Genomic DNA, 23,686 nt, shown 5'->3' on the forward strand with positions numbered 1-23,686 from the left:
TTATAATGACACAAATATAAGAAAACTTTATGAAATCAATACCAATGTATATAAATAGTTTAAGGGAATTTTTCTCTTCGATATCAATTTGATATACAAACGTTCAAATGTTTGAACTGAAAATAAAACATGTATTTTAGTCGAATATCTTTAATGAGCATTTAGTAACAAATTCATAAAATTACGTTAAAAAAATTATATGTTAATTACTTGATAACCTGATATCATTTCTCAGACAAAACTACCTTAACTTGTACAGGAATCCTTAATATTAGTTTCAAAATCATTTGTTTGACACGCGGTCATTACTACAGAATTACAGATTGACTCTGATATTGATTGCCCACTTCCGCATTACCTGTTCATGTTCGGTCGATATTGACTTTGAACACTTGTTTTTTTGTTTTCAACAAACCGATTCGATAATGATCAATGATTATTGCTTTGTACCACTTAAGATTATTCGATTGTAATAATCTCTTTTATGATTTTTTTCAGCATGATGTCGATAATTTAGTCGAATGCTGTGCGCAAGTTATTATCAAAGAAAAGTTGTAATGTACACACATATAACATTTAAATTAGGACAATATCTAATTACATATTTAGTATAGTCTAATAAAAACTACATCAATATTGTAGTAAAATAAAAACACAGTAATATAAAAAAGTGTTTGGGTAGTAGGAAAAATCCCGTATTTTAATCATTAATAGATATTTTAAATAAAGCATTAAGTTTACTTTATTACAAACGAAATACAAAGAATGCCACGCATGACGTAATAAAATTTGAATATTATCTTAACCACAAATTAAAACAGCAATTTGGTTTATTCGCTATTAATTCTAATAAATACAAAGATTTATTTAGTCATTCTGATTATAAAAGCTCACGACAAAAGCGGTTTGCGTCTGAATAATAAATAACAACAATCTCGTAAAAATGATTTCAGTTTGTTTATAGTTATACTAATTTGCATTCACAAACATTTTTCTATTAAAAATATCATAACATTGAAAAAGTAACAATTTTCATTTTAATTCAATTAATATTCAATTAAAATTACATTTAAAACGTTTACATTTGCTGAATGAGTTTTAATTATTAATATCTCGAGCATCTATTACTATGCAGATTCACATTAACATTACAAAACACGCATTTAACCAAAGACGAGGCGTTATCAATTTACTGTCTTCAGCTTAAATTTGATTCGAGCTACGAACTGTCTGGCCCACTTTAGTTGAATGGTTCGACAAAGTATTGACTGAGATTTAATTTGTTATTGTTAATGAATACACATTATTCCTTCGCTGAATACTGAATCACATTTAACTTCCTTTTAGAAACAGAAAACATTTTTTTATAAAATAACAACCCCTTAACGACCAAATAATCATCAACACCCAGACAAAGCATTACTAAAATTTAAAAAGAAAAAAATTAAAAACTCTGGGATAAAAGAATTTCAGTTTTTTTTTTTTTTTAATTTGTTACGCGAACAAAACTGCCGAGAACAGCTAATGTAACAATAAAACCTTTTCAATTAACCAACTACAAATAATTCAGCAATAAAAATGTTATTAAAAACCTTATTTTATAATCCCATCATTATTCGTTTTAATTGTAACCTATATGGACATAAATATTCCTTTTTATTATCATTTAATCGAATACTTGTTTCATTGAATCAACATTTACAAATTGATTGCGAATTAATTCATGTCCATAATATATCATTTGTTATAGAGTGAGCTGGCGCTATTTATAAAGAGACATTTAAAAGTTTTTTCTGTAATAACATTTATTTTAAGCTTTACCTAGAATGAGCACGTAGTTATTGTTATATTTCTATAAGATTTCTAAAAACTTTTTTTCTACATATAAGCTATGATATTTCAGTTTTAATATATATATATATATATATACATGTTTGTCTGTATGTTCTTTATAGAGTCGTAAACTATGCATTTGATCATTTCATGATCTTCTGCAAAGTGTTGTGTATGAGCCCACAAAAGTTTCTGAGTTGGTACAACCAAAAAATAAATATAGTAAGTAGCGTAGCAATGCGCGCAGAGTAGTTAGTATAATATAAAGATGATTCGCCAAAATATGCGTGTCTGCATAACTTCTTAGCGACTGCATGAAACTAAATAATAATTTTATTGTTATGTTCGTTATTCTAATGTCAAAGTTTGTATAAAATAAAAAAAAAATTGAAATTTTTACGAAAAAAAAATATGGCGGTCAAAGTTCGTCAGGTTAACTAGTTTGTTATAAAATGTGTAGACTAATCATTTTGCATTTAGGAATTTAAAATCCATTTAAATCGATTCGTCGTATTTAAATTACCTCAACGCTATCAAACTAACGGTTTACTATAATTAAATCAATACTTCTTTAATCCAAGCGCGTCAAAAAGATTAAACCAATGGTCGATGTAAATGAATCCGAAAGAATTTTTCTTTCATCGTATCTCATGCCTACTTAATGCCAATTACGACTTCGTATTCTTATCTTAAACACGGATAACATATGCTTACAAAGCTACTGTACAACTTTATCAAAATAAAATTCAGATTGCTAATTGGTTACTGGTATTACGAGTCAAGTATAAGATAGGATTTTACTCGTTTTATCTCACTTCAGATAGGTTATTGCCTACGAACAGATACAGAGAATTATTTGTGGTGATATTTACGTATTTATACACAATGTGTCTTGAGGTTAAATGTACTGTACCTTTGTAACAACCTGATAACTTGCAATACACACTCATTCTGTGTAAATGAGAAACCCATTTCACAGCACTTATTCTACAGCGCTACACCCCACTAGACTTACGAAAATAGTTAATGTCTCAGAATTTCATCTGAAACGTTCAGATTTTTTCGGACACGAGCCTTAATGTCATAATTTATTTATTTATACTTTCGCATATCATTACAAAGTTGCAACTATACATGACGTTAGGAAAATACAACTAGCAACCGGCATCCTTATCGCTAATTATCGTACAGCGATCTCTGCCAGGCAACCTCGACATTTTTATCACATAAAAATTTAATCGATGAGATTCCAGATTGAAACCTATAGCTAATTGTGCTAATTCAAATTTATTATCAACATTTCAGCTAAATTTTTATACCAAGGCAACGAAGAAAGCAATTTCGTAAATGGTTAGATACTTTTCGTCTAAAACGAAATTAAAATGGGTTAATAACAGATATTGAAACCGATAAAGATCGGTCTGAACTTGAAGTAGTTACATAAAGTCCCAGACTCGACGAATACGATAAAAATCTAGCTCAGATAGGTGCCTAGATAGAGTGGCCTGAGCACTTGAATCGGGTCAGGGCTTTAATGAAATATGCATATAGTAAAGTAAAGAACTTTTTTATCGGCCTTGCGTGCCTCTAATTTATAATTATTTTTGTTAAAACAATTCACACTAAATTTATAAAATATACGTTATATATACCAATATAGTGGTATACAAAGACACACACACACATACAGTACAGTTAATACTGTATATTTAAGGAGAAAGCTATGTTAAGAAATTATCAACTGACACATGATAATGATTATTGTCAGTTGTCACCCCTACTGAGCAACATCCAACAAATATTTTTGAAAATGTACATGAAATGAATGGATATATTTCTATGGTGTATATAAACTTGTATGTGTAATATGTGTTTATAATAAAATCTTGAATAATCGAAAATATTATTTTTATTGCGTATTTAATATTACTTTTTCAAAAAGAAGGGTAGGTAAATTCATGCACAGACCAAATGAAAAGGGTAATTATGTAACTTTGTTAGATTTAAGGTATAAACTAAACGTGATAACATTAAATCGATCTTCCTCGTGTTACGAACATAAGCCACTGATAAATTTTGAAAGTTAGACGTTGAGCGAAGAAAATTATACAGTTTGGTGTTAATTACCAGTCATTGGGGCTAATTGATAGGCTTACATTAAAGGCCGGATGATTAATACCCTTCTCGAAGGCGTTTTGTTACTGAAACCTATAAACGTACTAATCTTCTATGTAAGTAGATAAATTCGTGATCGGTATTAATTAATTGGTCTAATATTTTAATGATAGAAATAAATTACCACAAGGTAGACATGTTATGTGTGTGATACGGACATCTTGAGTAATTCATTAAAAAAAATACTGTTAACGTAGGAAATGTATTTAGTGAAATAGAAATTTCTTAATCTATTGAAAAATATTATAATAAAGTTTTAATAACGTTATTCACTTTCTGAAATCTCTTATTTTTAAATAAATATTTAACTTTACTTAACAACTTTATTTAAAATATAGAGCACGTAATATATCAGTTATATCAGTATATCAGTTGAATCTTCCCATAAAACGCCAATTGTAAGTATGTAAATTATATGTTTTTTTTTTCCTTTATTCTTTTTTTTTCTTCTCTTCAAAAATATATGTTAAAAATTTACAGCGAATCCGGAATATTTGTCTCATTGCACTTGAAGCTATGAACATTCGAGCTTGACCACTGCTATCGAATAAATTTTAATTAAAGCGAACATTCTCAAGATGACCGCGTCTACCAGAATAATAATTGACAACTTCTTGATGAATCGCTGTACTGTGCACCTGTATGTAATATTTCCGAATACCTTTAACACATTAGCAATAGAAACGATAATGCGTTGAATCCACGCACTGTAGCCTTGTTCTACCTTGTTATAATATAACTAGGTCCCATCTATCTTTCGGTGGTCCACAGTGGACAGTGGAAAGCTTAATTTGATATAAAGCGTGTGAGTGATATATTGTTTTGTTTTTACTTTCTTTTTTTAGGCTTTGATGTTTGTTTACAGCATAAATAAGTCGAAGAGCGTGAGAATAGTTTAAAAAGTTGACATTAATTTATTGCTTGCTTGGTTCGCGAAAACTTTATTTTAATTATATTTTTCTAATTATAAATCTCAAATATTAGTTACTATTAGAAAGCATATTTATAAAAAGAATATAAATGGAGCGTATGCAAAAATTTAATAAATATCTTGCTCAAAGTTTACTACAATCCGCTTAGGTAAGTACTTTAACCTAAGAACATCAAGGCAAAACAATGCTGTTCTCAAGTATTGTTGTGTTACTTACTGTTGTGAGTAAATTAGCAAAAGATCCTGGAGACACGCTGTATTGGCAGCAAGAGTGGGGTCGGCAACGCACTTGCGATTCTCCTGGCGTTGGAGACTTCCATGGTACATTCGCTTACCATCGGGCGCCAGACGGACCGTACTAGTTCGTTTCCTTAGTGGAATAACCTTACAGCACGACGCTGCGGCAGTGGAGATTAACCTTGGGTTTGGGTACCCAACCTTACAAACTAAACCAACCAAATAGCATTAAACACAAATTTATAGTTAAGTCAAATGGTGCCAACATTTAGAAAGGGTAAGCTGTAATATGTTCGGTTATTAAATCCATTCGATAGTCGAACGTATAATATAGAAGCTTTTAACGGTACAATCTAAACATTCCTAAGGATTAAAAAAGAAAAAGACAATTAATTTATTTCCAGTTTTGTATCAGTAACACTCGTCGCTTGGAATTATTCTTCCCTTGTCACGACCTTTCAAGATACTCAATTAGTAAAGGCACAGTAAAGCACAGATATGACAACGTAATAAATATTAGTTAGAAAACACTAATGGTGTATTTACTTCGATATATTAAATTTAAAAAAAAAATTAACACAATTTTTATTCAATTATAATTTCTGCATCATCCCGAAACAAGGAGCTATATTGAAAATTTATTATAAATATATGTTTATTATTTCTATGTACATTATAGATTTCAATCCTAGGTATATAACATTGTACATCATCATCATCATCATTACAGCCTATACAGTCCACTGCTGGACATAGGCCTCCACAAGTTTACGCCAAAAATAACGTGAACTCATGTGCTTTGCCCATAGTCACCACGCTGGGCATGCGGGTTGGTTGTTTGTACATAATTATATATAATTAATTATAAGCTAATTTTGTACAGTACAAAAGCAAGCATAAGTCCAAAAACGCATTGCCGTGTCTATTTCTTTGTACAACTTCAAAATCCGTTTCTATAGTAAATAATATGTCGCATTACATCAAAGTCCATTTGGAGTTATTTAATATTAATCTCACATCCCGCGTCAAATCAACGAGATAAATCTACACACAGTTTACAAAAATAAATATCGGCAATAAAAAGTTAACATTTTTATTTACACGTTTAATAAAAAACTCACAGAATCATAAAATTTAAATCTGATGCTTTTATATGTATTCGTTTTCAGTAAATATGTATTCTGTATGAATTTACTAATTAAAATACGAAAGTAAATCCTTAATAAAACGCAGTAAGAAAATAACTAAAGAAATGCCGAAACTATAAAATGCAGTCAAAACCACCGTTGACCAAAAATTACGAGGCGGCAGGATACAGCTGCGTATAACATTAAAACAGGGATTCTATAATTAAATTAGCATCTACGAATTAAAAATTAAAAAGTTCGGCGTCCCACCAGCCGCCGTTGGGCGCCACCATCCGACACATACCAGCGCGTTTTATACCCATCAAATCACCCGATAATTGAAATCTGTTCCTTGTAAAAAGCAGAAAAACGATTATCCGTATACCTTTTAAGACGTCCCAGATACACAAATGGACTTTGTATTAGAATTTATGTCACTTAAAAGAGATGATATAAAAACGCGCCGACGAGTTTACACGCAATAAAAATATGGGAACGACGAGAATGCCTTCCCGGTTGTCAATCGAAGGGTTTAATAATCGTAAAAGTGTTTTTGATATACTCGAAATTTCTCCTTAATAGATCGATGGAACAAAATGCAACTCGGTGCTATTATATCGTAAATTAAAAAAATAATAATAATAATATAACTTTTCTTCATTAGACTTGTGTTTTTTATTAAGTTAGTCAACCGACTCTTAGTTATTATTCCACTTATCTCTACGTGCGCTTTATACTAGACTATAAGATCAACAGCACTAAGACTGCCTATAAATATCTAGTTAGTTTGATTTGGTTGGATTATCTATATATTGAATATATCAGTTCAGCCTATTGCAGTCCACTGCGGGGCATAGGTCTTCCCAAGTTCGAGACAGACGTTCCTGTTTTCCGCAATCCTCATCCAGGCTACACCGACAATCTTACGTAGATCATCGGTCCAGCGGGCCGGAAGACGTCCTACACTGCGTTTGCCAAGACGCAGTCTCCACTCCAGGATACGTCTGCTCCAACGGCCATCGGTCCTGTGACACAGATGACCAACTCACTGCCACTTCAACTTCCTACTTCTGTGGGCTATGTCGAATACTTTCGTTCTCTCGCGGATAGTCTCTTTTCTAATCCTATCTTTGAGAGAAACCCCAAGCATAGCCCGTTCCATTGCACGGTGAGCGAACTTGTGGATCAGTCCCTTCGTCAGTGTCCACGTCCAGTATTGTATATATACTTACAGAAACTTTTTGGAGGACAACTTTTGAGAGTTGGTCATATTTATTTAACGGTAGATAATAAATCTTGCTGCTTAGTGACGAAATAAAATCAAAAAATGTAATACTATGTAGGGTCGGCTACATGCTTGCGATGATTCTAGTGTTGCAGGCGTCTATAAGCAAATGCCAGCTATGGCAAGCGCTTATCATCAAGTGAGCCGTACGCTTATTTACCGACCTAGTTGTAAAAAAAAAACTATATATACGGGATCAACAAAGGAGTTTCTCGTGTGGGTATTGTCTACCTTTACGCTTACGCTTTGAAGCGAACTCCGCCTAAATACGCCCATTTGTGTTTTGTCGTTCCTCGCAAAATGAAATCAAACATTCATAATCTTACATATTATATTCCTACTACATTTATGTTATTGCCTACTATATTATTTGCACGCTCTTTATAACTCCTCACTTGCTAGAATATGAATATGAAATTTTATTTTAGGACAATATCGTATTCTCAACACTTAAATAATATTCATTAAATATAATTTTAATTAAAGTTTCCGGTTCAATATGTTTCAATACGTACATTTTATATTTGATAATAAAAATTTTGTTTGCGTAATAGTTAAAATTGGACAAGTAATCTCCAATTAATTATAATATGACGTTAATATGGCGTTATTTGATTAGTTTATTTACCATTTGATATGGTATTAATCTTTTTCTTAGACTAGTAAGCCTTTTTTGTGCCTATTTAGACACTCGATCTGAAGCAGTAAATTCCAGTCATGCGTCGGAACTGACGCGCACTTTTTTTTTTAACTAGTTTCGTAAAGGTCCTAATATATAAGGCCCTAAAGTAAGCCACGAGTCATCGAAACGGAAAAGCATGCAATTATATCAAAACTCAACACTAGTGAAACTTCGAGTAATATATAATCATAAAATAAACACACAGATAGAGTACTTGAAGCGTGTGCTACATATCATCAATATGCAGATATTACGTGTTTTTATAGTCTTTCGGTTAAACTCGAATGATTCTTAATCTTTAAATTTTAACTGAGTGCGTTTACGACTATCGTGACTTTACGCATATGGTTAAAACGACAAACTATAAAAAATCTTTTTAATGTTTGTGAATAGTAATAAAATATGTTTAATTATTGTAAATTTTATGTCAAGTTGCTCTATGAAATTGATAGTACTCTCGTACTATCGAATAGAGAAATGTATTTCGTTTACGCCCCGGCTTGGTTCAAAACCGTTGCGGCAACTAAAGTATTCCGACACAACTTATAACGTTATACTATAATCGATAGTTAATTTATAAACTAAATTCTTAACGCCCTACACGATTAAAAAACGATAGTCTTTTTAATATTCATAATGTTCATTCGTTTCTGTTAAACACGGATGCTCAATCAATCACCAGTTTTTATTGGTTCGACAGAGGTATTGTGTGAAAGTTATTCAACGTAATATAAACATACACAAAAACCCATTTCGGGATCACTTCTTATTTTTTTTCGGTTTTATTTTGTTTTGCAGTCTCAACCGTAATAAGTATCAATATATAATTATTAAACAGTGAAGACTTTTCACAATTTTGTTTTTTTTTTGTACATGATTATGAATATTGTGTAGTCTTTACTTTCGTTAATATTAAAAAGCTTGCAAAATAAGTAGGACGAAAGGTACATTAGCCTGTTTATAGTAGAGGTGAGATTCATTTTTTATACGTAATTAAAAGTTTAACGATTAAATATATCTTATGATTAATCGTAGCCTGTTGGATGGGCATCATTAATAAGACATCAAAGGTTTATCGGAAAAATTCAGCCCCCGATTAAATATAATGTCTATTCATTAAAAACACTTGCGCCACGGAAAAATGAGAGTAGTGATAACACCGTTCAAGTTAGAGGCGAAGCGTTAGTGAATCAAAGTGTTATGCTACAATAGTTTAAATATTAAAAGAGAAAGAAAGGAAAAGTTGTCTTGTACTCACACACCATCAAATGTGTCGATTTTGCTTAATCGTCTATCCATATTAAGTTGGTTCCATTTTCGAAGATCTGATTACAATTCTCCACATAGTTCCATTATATTTAGCCTCATAGATTTTTTATTTATTTACTTTAAATTGACATCCACGGGCTAGTAAAGATAGGACGTTGTCCAAAACTGTTGGAATTATTCTATTACAATATATAATTATTTATTTCTTTACATACACACTTTTTACTATACCTATAGGTTAATGTTCTCCCTATGCTTGCCCTTTGTATCTTGAGCAATGCCCGTGCCAGCGACATGTCGCACTTGTAGGTGCTTCAGAATTTTTTCAGGTTGTGCAAGAAGATCATATTCGGGAACCTGCCGATTGCGTCATCACTGTCTTCAGCATAGTAGACATAGGTGTTAGTGTCTTGTCACCACTACTACCCCATAAGGTATACTGTTTTGTATTTGGAGTCTCTCGGTCTTCGTCTGGATGATAACGACCTCGCCGAAAGTAAAGGGCACCTTTTGTTCATGGATGATCATGACGCGCGTTCTTTCGCCGATCCTGTATCCCCAGTCCATTAGGTTTTTTTTTCTGCGTATAGACCAAGTATAGGGTTTTCAGCAAAAATCTTGGTAATACCAAGAATCACCATTCAATGATAGAATAGATATTCATTCTTAGGAAGTGGGTGGTGGAGTTGGATGAGCATATTTGTGTAAACCTCGCAGGTGGCATATACAAGATCCATGGGGCTCTGGTATGTGCAGGACAACTCGTGTGAAATGTTGGTTGTTAGGTAAGGTCTAAAATGCAATTTGTTAACATCTCCGATGAGAACTACTTCGCTTGCACCCGATAGACGTGGCACCATTACCATGGTCCACTATTAGACGGTTACATTTCGTGCCCTCTCTAAACTCAGCCAAATAGGTTGGACATTGAAATTAATTATAAAATAATAAAAAATAAAAAAATAAATTATGACTCAATATCAAATTCAAAATAGGAGTCTACAAATTGAATTGATAAGATATTTATACATCTTTCATGAATATAAATCTATGGTTTCAAACAATTTTAAGTCGTACAAATAGTCAGTTCTTCTTTTCTTATTTAAATGCCCAAGGACACTCTTCTGTTGTTATACACCAATATAAACAGATAGAGATATACCCGTATGTTTAATTTCAAAATAATTAAAACAAAGCTAGTACAAACTTCACTAACAGTATTTTTGTTTACTTAGAAACAGCCTTGCATGTTAAAATGTTAACGGCCGCACCTCTGCTATTAAGGTCGGCTCCGGTGGGCGGACATTTTCGCTGAATCTTCAAACAACGCCACCACTGGTCACTTGCGCCGGTGTATGAACACTAAACCCACAATTACGCATATTGGAGGATCACATCAAAAGGACCGGCGCTCAGCTATTATAAGTACACGAAATCAATATGAACGTTTAATTTTACTTGGAAACTTTATTACGAGGTGTCAGGCTCGAGGATACGTTCTATTTAATTAAAATAATTTCGATTCCATTATTATCCTCAGAATTAATTTCTTAATAACGTAGAATTTCATTTCAATGTTAATTAATCCTGTAATCTGATCGCAATATCGAATTAATAAATTGAAAAGGTGTCTACTGTAGAGGCTGCTTCGATTAATTCAATTCTGTTTATTTTGATGATTTCAAATATATCGTATCAGAAATTTGTGATTTTTAACCGAAATCGGGAAAAATATAGTTCTCAATCTTTATTTTAATTTTTCTCGTGTGGAATAACTTCTTCAGCTGTGACTCGATCTCATGACGCCATGGCATTAAAACACAATTGTAAAAAGAATAGATATGGATATATACTCGTAGATACATCAAAGAGGATCGAAGATAGTTTTGAAATAGATTAGGTATGTTTTAATTTGCAAAAGAATATTTGCTTTCATATTATTAGATTTACTGTAGTGTACTGTAATCGTGTAGTGTAATAATATATAACAAAATATTTTAGAGCTAGATGTACACGCTTTTGCTATTGAAATTAATTTAACATCATATATATTAATACGCTAAGGTTAAGATGTTTGCCTCCCTTTCTAGAAAAAACCTCACTATTACTCCACATAAATTATATATCATTTTATAGATAACTGCTTGCTCTACCGGTATACACAAGTTAAAAAATATTATAGCTTTTGTTTTTGTAAATTAATTAATTATTAAAATTATATATATGACAGCTTTAATTTTGAAACAATGTCAACATGATTGACGGTAGGTAATTTTTTTGTTCAATTTCAGGCTATTTTTTCCTCAAATCAACCCGGGCGAAAGCAGGGGCCGGGAGCTAGTATTTATTATATTTTTAAAATATAATTTGTAATAATTTTCTCTAATACAATACATAAATTATTTTATCATTCAAAGGAACAATAAAACATGACAAAGGATGTAAACCGCTGTCATATTAATATTTCCTATGATCTTGCGATAACAATCATCATACCCTTTCATCTTTAAAGCAGCATCCCTCTTATCTCGAGATGCCCACCTGACATCAGTCATGCCCAGCTGCTTTTAAAAGTGTTACGCTAATTAATTAATTTTTTTCGATCTTCATATCTGAACAAAACGTGTGTTTTATTTTTAAGTGGATATTGTATTCTTTTTGAGAATAAAGTATTTTTAACCCCTCATTTTATTTATTTATGTAATATATCTCATAAGTAAAAAACTAGTTTTGTAATAATAGTTTTGTGAGAATGTAGAATATTATCAGCATCTTTAATTTAATATGTACCACGCTTTAGAAAATAAATCAAGGTAAATTATTCTACAACGTCTGCTATAAATTATATCTAAACAAATAATTTACATAAAAATTAGGCGTAAAGCTATAGATCACAAAATACTAAAATTCGTAAGAAAAAGTTCAACTGTCCTTGTCGTCCCAAATAAAGCCGCCCACCTACACACCCGGTGGAGCAAAAGTAGCTTTCCAATTGTACTGCGACCATAAAGTGACAATTCAACGAATAATGTAACTTCTTTTCACGCATTATAATATTAAACTTAGAAACAGTTTATGAATGTTTCCTGACACATATTTACGATACGTTTTTGTACTTTGTAACTAATGCTTTATAATATTTTCCATTATTTTACAGTACTTGTATGTACCTATATGCCTTTTGATATTCGACTGTTGGGCAACGAAATCTTTTACTAAGTACATATCTGCTCGACCTCTTGCGTTATCTGCTGCGGATAGGCGAATACAGCTTTTCCTCCGATGTTCCGTTTTTTTCGATATTTTCTAAAATCATCCAATATGATTTAAATTTTAAAATACATCTAGCTTTTGAAGTTTTAGCACTGGTAGTGCAAAAACAAACAAATCGGTTTTATTATATCGTACAAATTAATTTGTTACATTTATGAATACGGAAATTAAACAATCCACCTCAGCTGGTAAGCACAAGCATAATTATATATTCCTTAGATTATTTAATTATCTTTGAACTAATGTCAAGTTTTCGGTTTCGTACTAGCTTTTAGATTTTATTTAAATGAGTGTAATATATTTAAAGCCTTTTTTGGCTTACAGTGTATTAGCAACGCATTCGCTATTACTCTGAAACCCTACTTTTCCTGCATAAAAATTAATAATGTTTCAAATTGGTCAAGAAATTTAAATTATTACTAAGCAAATCAATTGTTAGCTTTCATTACAATAAAAAAAAAAAAAACAGTACAAGTGACCTGTGCATTAGAATATATACTTCTTGATAGACAGCCTTTGTAAAACAAAAAGAATAATTAAAATCCTTCCAATAGATGAATAGTTTGACGCGTTCCACCAAACAAACAATCAATTCCATTTACTATATTAGTATGATAGATACAAATAGAGAAGTTAATATCACAACTTAAAAGTTACATAAACACATCATGTATTACTAATTTATAATCGTTGAAATCACGGCTACTTCACTTTAATAATTTTAAATTGTTAGGGTCAATTTAAAATTATTACAGCAAAGCATTACTGTGTAACGATAGCCATTCATCTCTGGTCACAATCAGTTAAAAAAACTAATCCGTCAATTAATATTGGACAACCGTCACGTCGCGCCTCTCTAACATTCAATAAAACTTATTAAGGCCAAGTGTATAGGCAAACACGCTATTATATATTTTGAAAGCTTAATTTAAATTTATTAACGACTTAGGAATATTCATTCTACTTTTTTAAAGGTAAGTATAGATTCAAACATAAAAAATGTGATTTTGACGTAAAGACAAATCAGCTGACGTCTACATCTAAGTCAGATTTAGGTCAACCAACCTACCTCAAAGATTTAGAATACCTCAACGACTAAAATCATTAATAATAGTTTAACTTCCTAGATGAAAATTTTGAGTCAAATAATTGCCGTTAGTGCACTACTAATTTCAAAATATTATTTAATTTAAAATAATAATGTATGTACAACGTAGGTAGACGAAAAAATTGTCAAGTTAATACGCATTATCAAAGATTACTCCAAAAGTTTTAATTAAATCTCGATAAAATTTAAATGTAACCACATGATAAACATCGGCTTTCGATTAAACTAAAAGTCTTCAAAACTGGTACTCCCAGTAAAAAGTTATGTGGATTTTCAAGGGTTTCCCTCTTTCCCTCGATTTCTCTGAGATCCCATCATCAGATCCTGGTTTTCTAATCATGGTACCACACCTGGGATATCTCCTTTCCAACAAAAAAAGAATTATCAAAATCGGTTCATAAACGACAAAGCTATCCCCCGAACATACATTAAAAAAATTATTTATTCCAAAAAAATACGTTCACACTTTAAACACAGTTAACTAAAAAGAAACTTCCTCTTAAATAGACTCAATAATAATTAATAAGACCTATGGTCAGTACGTGTTGATATGAATGACATATGAATTAAATTGTTTTAGTATCATTGCTCTACCAATTAGTTAACAATGAATTAAATTTAATCAATAAAAATGGGTGTGGTATTTGTTACACGGAATCAAAATCACTAAACAAGCTGAAGTTAATGTTAGACAAATTTAACAGTAAAAATTTTCAGTTACAATATTCATTTTTTAATCTAAATGTATCAAAAGATAGCATTACTATTATGTATTTATTAGTTATAACGTTCGTATATAATTATAATTAAAATATATTAGAGAAGACCGTACTGGTAGATTCTGTAGTTAGTAAATTCAAATATTATACTTTTTCTTAAATTTATTTAGTCGAGTTCCCGTCGTAATAAGAAACTGACCCTGAACGCCAATAAATAGTGTTGGCATCAATTATATGATTGCGTCTCGTATTATATGATAGTTGTAATTATAATTTGACACTAATTACTTAATAATTTCAATATTTAAAACAACTTGCAAGAATAAAAAAAATTCACCTATAAGGCAATGAACAAATATGGAAAAGGAATATTTATTACTGACGTATAACAATTACTACAAAAAAATTGGTACCAAAATGAATTTTATAATAATTATGACTTACACTTTTACTATAAACCTAAATACGAGTAATATGATAACTATAGTAATTATCAATAATAAATAAATTTAATCACTATAATATAAAAATGAGTCGCTGAATGTGTTGCTAAGCGCAAAACTTGAGAACGGTTGGACCGATTTCGCTAATTATTTTTTTAAAATATTCCTTGAAGTACGAGGATGGTTCTTACGGGGAGAAAAATTCTAAAAAAAAATTTAATTTCCTGAAAAAGTCTAAAAACAACACTTTTCTATACTCCCATACAAAAGATTTGTGATAATACTTAAAAGTCAATTTGAACTTTAATATCATACGATAAAGTTTGTGTTAGGCGATACGAAGTTCGCCGGGTCAGCTAGTTTTATAATAATTATGACTTACACTTTTACTATAAACCTAAATACGAGTAATATGATAACTATAGTAATTATCAATAATAAATAAATTTAATCACAATTACCGCGGTTTGCATTTAATCAATTAACCAATTTCATTTAATCTAAAGAAGTTTCTAAGTTTTATAATTGAATTTAATTAATAAGAAAGCAAGACATATTTATTTATATGTATTTATTAAATTATCTAGTATTTATATTGAATGATTATTTTAATAACTAATAAAATAAAATGCGATGTAATAAATTTAATTAAGTTTAATAAAAGATTTCTCTATACGTATGTGCTATTTTTAATTTTTTAAATAGTAAATATCAAAAGAACCTTCGACCCTACACGAGATGTCCCCTGTATCTACCTAAGTATTGAGCCAGACGATCGTCTGTTAATGTCACTTCCAGTATCAATATTTGATTCCGTTGCATAACGTGTCTGGAAGCATTCCAATAGTGATTAATACGTTTTTAATACACACCTACACAGTAAGTATAGTACAGTAGTAAAAAATGTCTACATGGTTATGTTGTAATAAGTAATATGAAACCTCATGTACGTTCAAACAATAGTGCCCACTCGTTTTATTATTGTCTCGAGCCGACGACGTTTCTTAATCCGCGAATGGCGAGCTAGGTGGTAGAGGTGTGAGGCGACTCACTTTGGTTTTTTTATATTTAGATTTTGTTACAATTTTAATGAGCCGCTTGACTTTATACCTACTGTAGATCACTTACAAAGAGTAAAAACACGTGTCTTACCATTAGTAATGGATTAGCTCCGTAACAACTGAACAGATTTTAATAATTCTTTCCATTCAAAAGCTACATAATCCAGTAGTAGCGTGATCTTAAAAGATCACAGCTTTAAAAGTCGACTTGAATAAAACTGCAAAAGAAATCTAGTTAAACATACATTAAAGTATCTCTTACGTTGACTGACAATTATCTTTGTTTTTGTTTTGACGGTTGTATAAGCAACAGTCACATAGTTGGTGTGTTATGAAAAATATGTAAACGCTAAAGTTTTATTATATATACAGATCAAATAATAAAACGTGACTTAAATCTCAAACAATACGTAAGGAAACACGACCGACTGCTCAACAATTGTAATTGATTTTTTTGGCTAATTTAATTTGGTTTTCGAGGCATCTTCATTTAAATACTTTATACGTATCGTTGGTCACGATTTCGTTTTAAACGAACCACAGACGATTTATGATTAGAATTACGTAATCATACACTACACCGTGTTACCGCGCTATGTTATTACTATAGTATTATTATATTTTAACAGAAGTCAATCCTTTAGTGCAACTAAATACAAACATATTATTATTTGCTTCGCAATAAGATGCAAACAGGATTTAAATTACTTCGAAATATTCCAAAGAGATTTATACATACATAGTTAAACGTACGGTATACAAACACACACACACACACACACACATACATATACATATATATATATATATATATATATTATTTTTATTATTATTAAAGACACCACGCTAAAATATTGCTACTTATTAGGTTGAAACTATTAGAGTCCGTAGATTTGTCTATTACTTAGTATAAAGTAGGCGTAGGAACGAAGAAAAATAATAATGTGATATTGAAATTGAAAAGTTTAAAGAAAACAATGGTTTAAGAATTGGTTATATTCTGACTGATATTTTTTATATGTTCGCTAGCTTAACTTAAAGACCCTTCTAAGTTGGAGACAGTTTTATAAATTTCCCGGCTTCGTGACCCTTCTTTTTTATTTATAAAACATTTCTTCGACTTTTAGACTAATTGAATAAGAATATTTATTCTGTAGCAAAAAAAAAACCACTATATATGCAAATGTATGATTTACATGACAAAGTACAGACGTTCGAGTATTTTTCTTCTAACAAAAACTCCTGCTGCGATTATTAGATATTTGTAGATTGATCTAGCACGACTCTTTGTATTCAATGTCGTAAAATTAACTAAAATATCATATTTCGTCTCAGATATCGTTGTTATTAAATTCCGCCATTGTGACCTGATTTGGTACAAATTGAATAAAGTGAGTGGGCTGATCTTATTAGTTAAGGTTATAATATATTTATGTAAAGTCTCCAAAAAATTATATTTTGACCTTTCAAATGTGTGTTATGACAGGAGCATAAGTTAGAAAAATTCTCTATAAGGTAACCGGCTATAGATTACAGACACAGGTGTTCATTCTATCTATGAAAAACAATAAAATTTTATTTTTATGGTATAAATATTTCTATGGCATAGATGTAAATGTGACAAGTTATATTATGTACCTCAAACTTTCAATTTTTTTCTTATATATAACTTGAAAAATGTCTTGTGATGAAAAATGAACGATGAAAAATAATGTATGATACATTTTTTTAACAACTTTATAGGTATAAGTGCGCTAACTATTTCCATCGATTTTTGATAGGTTTATGCAAAACGTATGAAACAAAGTGATGTACAAGCAGAAAGTCATAACAAGAATTACTGTTCTCGCGTTTAAGCGCACAACGAACGATTACAATTCATCCTATCTAACGACGTCTAAAATAATGTTTGTTATCAAGTAATGTTAAATTCGAGACAATTTAACACATAATCGCGATTTTTGAAACAAACCAAGAACGCAAACATTTTATGTTGTTGTCAAATTTTCAATGACTGTTTGTTTAACGCATAACCTAAGCGCATAATTATGTATAAAAATTACTGAAGGGGGTGTCGTCTTATTTATCAATGAATTATTTTGATGGAATTAATATATAAAGTAAACTGTTGCAATGATTAATAACCTTCCTGTATATGTTCTTTAATATATATTTTTAATTATATTTATTACAAGATTTTATCTTAAAGAGTACTCAATCATCTGTTTATATATATATATATATATATATATATATATATATATATATATATATATATATCTTTAGTAACAATAAATAAGTTAAAATACTATAAAAGAGAAAAAAATCAAAATGAAACGCAATTTTCTTGAAGAAAATAGAAGATCCTCAGTTTACTGTATTACCGAGAATTTAAATTAAAATTAATTTATGGCAACTAACCAGTATACATATTTACGTGTGTATATGTAAAATAACCTATATTATACACACTAAATTAGAAAATCTAATTAAATGTAAAAAATACCTACCAAGGCCTTGAATAACAATCAATAAAACTGAAGCTATAAACCGCTTAACAAAATATCACATGACCTTTAAACAAATTTCACCCTTTGCATATCACATCCAGTATATTTTTTCAGTTATAGTTAACACTTACTTGTATTATCAAATGTTTACAGATTGTGATGACAACTAAATTACGCTTATTGTTAAGCTTTCAAAGTAATTTTTGCGCTTAAAAATGAGCCAATCCATTACACAAGTAATTTATTAGAATAATATTACTAATTTTATAATCAAAAATGTAACAGGATAATTAAAAACATGTATTACGATAGCCACACAGTCAGTAACATCCCGCTACTGGGCATGGATCTAATCTTCATGTAGGAGATGGATCGCTGATCCACAACGGGTTGACGGGTTGCTTCACTGCGGGTTGGCGGTCGATTAGCATCAAACATATGTATGATGTAATTATTAAATTTCCATCATCACTTCAGCCTATCGCAGTCCACTGCTGGACATAGGCCTCCACAAGTTCGCGCCAAAAATGGCGTGAACTCATGTGTGCCCAATTATTAAATATATTTTACGCATAATTGTCTTAATCGGAAATTTGTTGTGATATTATACGTATCAAAACAGACATATAAAAATGTAAATCTGCCACTACGTTATACAAAGCGCATGAGTATTTACATATTGATGGCAGTACAGTGGCAAAGCAACGGTCAGCCTGATGATAAGTGTCAATCATAGCCCATGGACGCCAGTTTCATCAGGAATGTCACAAGCATGTTACTGACCCTAATTAAGTTAAAATAACCCAAGTTCTAAGGCAAAAATAAACAAATACATGTCATAGATTTTCTTCAGATATGTTAAAATAAATTAAATTACGATATTTTTCTTTGCTATAGAGTTTAAAAATAATAGAGAATCATGAACACTTCAAACTTAAGCGATGCTATCTAGACTTATACATTAAGTTTTAGGAGTTCATGAATTCTAAAGTGCCGATTTCATCTGTTATGGATAACGTTTATCCTGCACATAAGTTACGAATATACTTTAAGACCAAGAAGTAGAACAGTCCATTGGGACTTTATCTGTCCTCAATTAATAACTTCAGAATTATCTCATAAATAAAATGGAATTCAATAATAATAACAATAATATAAACATATACTTTGTGTTTGATACAGGCCCTTAAACTCACATTTTCTTTCGAATTCGTCACCATGGGTCACGGTAATAGTACATTACAAATGTATTTAAAATTTACATAAAACAAAACAGAAATATAATAAAACAGTACTCACGTGTATACAGTTAGTATCATCCAGCACTGCAGTCGCGCGCCGGGAAGCCACGTGACGTAGCGACCAGTCAGCGCGCAGTCGATACAAGGTGCAATATAAAGCATACCACCGTGGTGGCCTTTCCAATGAACACTACCCCTTAGTTTAACTTCCTCTATTGGTAACTTACTATTGCTACTATTGTGACTGACTAGCTTAATTAACTTGCGATAGATTTTTATTAAATTTTGAGTTAAATGTATTTCTTATATAAGGCCAAATATTGTCAATGTTATGTATAATAGAATTATTATTAATATTAACTATTCATTTACTTGTCTACTTGTCTAAGCACCGGCTGTCGGCCGAGCTCAAATGGATTTGTATAGCAAAGAGGAAGATCGAAGTCACTTTCCTTAAAGCACACCCCAGCATCTTTATTTTATCGCGAAATAAAAATAAAAATTTTGGACATAAAAATCAATTACAAATATCCTATTATAATGTCCAATTTCATTCCATTATGCACCTGAAACAATAAAGAATAAAATTAATATTTGCTTTACGCCTCATATTGAAATCTGATTTTATCGTCACAGTAAAAAAGTTTAAGGCGGTCAAGCGGGAACTGTTAAAGCAAAATAAATAAATCACACCTTTACACGAGCCCCTGTCCCTTTGTTTAATCGCTACTAAGATATACAAAAACCTTTATTTTCTGGCAATCCTGACGTAAAAAAATCAAGCTATCGAGGATTGTGCAAGATCACAACAGAAAATCATTAAATAGTGCCTCTGCCAGGAATTGAGGTGTTTATTATATCGGTCCACGGTCGTTCCGAGTCATGCAAAAAAGTAGAACTTCAGGTAAACACGGACGACGTTTTTTGCATTACTGAGAACTTATTATGCGGAATTTATGTCACTTTTTGTTGCGTCCAGCTAATTATTGTTATCTCCTATTCACCTGACCAAAGAGTCCATGGAGCAATAATAGTCCACTAATTCTTATGACACCTTAGAAGTCAAACCATCAATGTGCCGGACGTCGAATTGTATTGTTCGTGCCACACAAAGCGATCGGCAATTCCTACTGTGCTTCAATTTTTTTTGTAGTTGTGTCTGATGTCTCATTCAGTTCGCAGTTCGCACTTCTGTATCGTATTATGGTCCTAACTTAATCTATTGGCACTAATTAACTTTTCTCTTTCGTTTTAGCGGTTGATTGCCATATCGCTGACTCATTCAATCGCTGAGCTAATGGGCCAACAAAGGGATTGCAAATTAAATTTCGTGGCGCGTATCGGTATGCGGCAAGGGAAAAAAGTAACAATAAAATATCGAATTTAGAACAGCGATCCAGGCGCGGGTCTTATTATTTTAGCCAACAAAGTAGAAAACCATTTACAATAAATCATTTTGAATGCTTTCTTGGTTCCCATGCGTCGAGCGGGCGACGCAAAGGGTGATTTCTGTCTGAGTATACATAAATAAAGGTTTTGTACAGACCTCAGGTACGTTTGATTTAAAATAAAGATTAAAAGAATTTGCAAGGTGAAAGACACATTTGTAAAATACGCTAACTCTACATTACGAGTTGGTACATGATAATTTTTTGCATTTGAAATTAAGTTAAGAAAGATTACTTTAAATTTAATACAATAACTAGAATTATTTAATATAAGCGTAAACAAATAAAAGGATGGTACAATTTCAATTCTGTAATATAAGTGACGATGCTGGTTTCAACTGTATCTGTAATTAAACATTATTTTGTAAATAAAAATGTTTATAGGTTTATGCCACTTCTATGAAGCACATCATCACTTCTTATGGTTATTATCGTTGTGGTTCCGACCACACGTAATTCAAAGTTAGCAAGCGATTAGACGAAACGGCGGCGGTCGTAGTGTTTCGTGAAAAGTTATACTCGACTGAATTTTCCTACTGAAAATGTACGTAAGAAAAATTCGTAAGAACGTATCGATCTACACATAATTTAAACACCTAGAAACTAAATTAATAATCTCATATCTATGTTCTTAATATCGCTGAATTACATTTTTTTTCTTTTTTATTACCACACAATCATATAAGAAAATACATATGAGACGTTCACAAAAAAAACCATGCTAACTAATATAAAAATACAATATAGAATATAACAGTAAATGAAAGTATTTTTCAATAATAGTAAATAATTAATTAAAACATTCTATTTTTAATAATTAATCAAAACAATCTATCTAAATGAAATTCAAATAAAAATTTCTACCCTTTTTACGTGGTACACTTATGATCGTTATATAAAGAGGTCAAATAAAAAAAGCGGCGACATTGCACCTGAAAACCTTGCACTTCTAAAGACCGTGACTCTATCGTCAACGCACCATAGACGAGTTGATTCTCTTAGTAACTATAGTACATATGTATACTCTTTTAAGTGAAAAACAAACCTAACTTCAGGTTATAAGATTTAATTTTCAATGAAATACGATTCAAAACCACTTGACCTGTTAATTACTGGAATGCAAAAGAAAATATGCATTCGAAACGAACGCGATACTCGAAAATAAAAGTAAACTAGACCTCATTTACTATTGATTCAATTTTAAAATTCTCTATTTTTCTCAACCCAATTATAGGTTTCAAATAATAAGGAAAACCAAGAATTATTCAGAAATATAGTTTTTTAGGTTATAATTTAAACACATTAATTTCTCTAAGATGGTGTAATAAAAAAAAACCGTATACTCGCTAGTCCTAGTCCGGCCTATAATGTGAAAGATTTTGAGATAGATATATGTATAAATCAATATTCAATGAAACAGCGCGGCCTACCCTTCTTATGAAACCCTATTCCTAAGCCTTATGCTCAGTAAGCTTTGTGGTACATATGTATGAACCTAAAAGAAATGCAGCTAAGTGCTACCATATTTTCTACCGGCTGATAAATATAAAATATAACATAATACATATTTCTTTATATACAATATAAAAGTATAACCTATATTTTAATTGTCTATTATCTATGTAACGACTATTAATATATTCTTTTATCCGAAACACGTTTATTTATCAACTTTTTATTTCATGGAACGAATTACAAATATCCCATCCCAATATTTCAGCATCAAACAACACATTTATAAGAGCATACAAAATCAATCAATGACACAGTTACACAAAGAAGCGAGTCATCTTCAACATCGAAAACAACCTTTGCCATTTCCGTAAAAATATCCAAACCAATCATAAATCACTGAAGTTTTAACTGACATTTTATTTTGGAACTGTGAAAAGTTGCGTACTCGCAAGTCTGATATATACCGACGTCGGAAAGTTTCTGAACGCATAAACGGTGCAACGAACGCCGTGCACTACACGCGGACAATTTACCCTGAAATATTTATGATTTTTAGATCCTTTATGTGCTTTATAGACCATTACGCTGTTTTACTATGTGAGAGGATTGTTAGAACTTACAACTCTGTGGAATATTTAAAATGCTAATCGTGCGAAATTCCATAATTTTAATGTGAGATAAAATGGTTAATAGTTAATCTTTTTTTATTTCACATTTAAAAGTAATATCATAGATAATAGAAAATCTTGTAACGATAGAAAAATAGCCATAAATACAATTTGTTGTAAACTAGTTATTTATTTCGATTTTATTCCTACTCAGCTTCAATGGACTCCATACATAGATTTATGTTTAAAATAAAAGATAATAACGATCACACGATTCAGCC

General features: G+C 30.9%; 1 protein-coding gene across 1 annotated transcript in view; it reads right to left on the bottom strand.

Annotated features, from left to right (window-relative positions):
• Positions 1–20,056, bottom strand: part of LOC123658458 — an 85,575-nt gene extending 65,519 nt beyond the window's left edge. The window contains exon 1 of the mRNA XM_045593879.1: positions 19,953–20,056. Coding sequence (XP_045449835.1) covers positions 19,953–20,056 — 104 coding nt within the window. The remainder of the gene's footprint in view (positions 1–19,952) is intronic.
• Between the last annotated feature and the right edge of the window lie 3,630 nt (positions 20,057–23,686).

Source organism: Melitaea cinxia, chromosome 12 (assembly GCF_905220565.1).
Source record: "Melitaea cinxia chromosome 12, ilMelCinx1.1, whole genome shotgun sequence".
In the NCBI taxonomy this organism is placed as follows: domain Eukaryota; kingdom Metazoa; phylum Arthropoda; class Insecta; order Lepidoptera; family Nymphalidae; genus Melitaea; species Melitaea cinxia.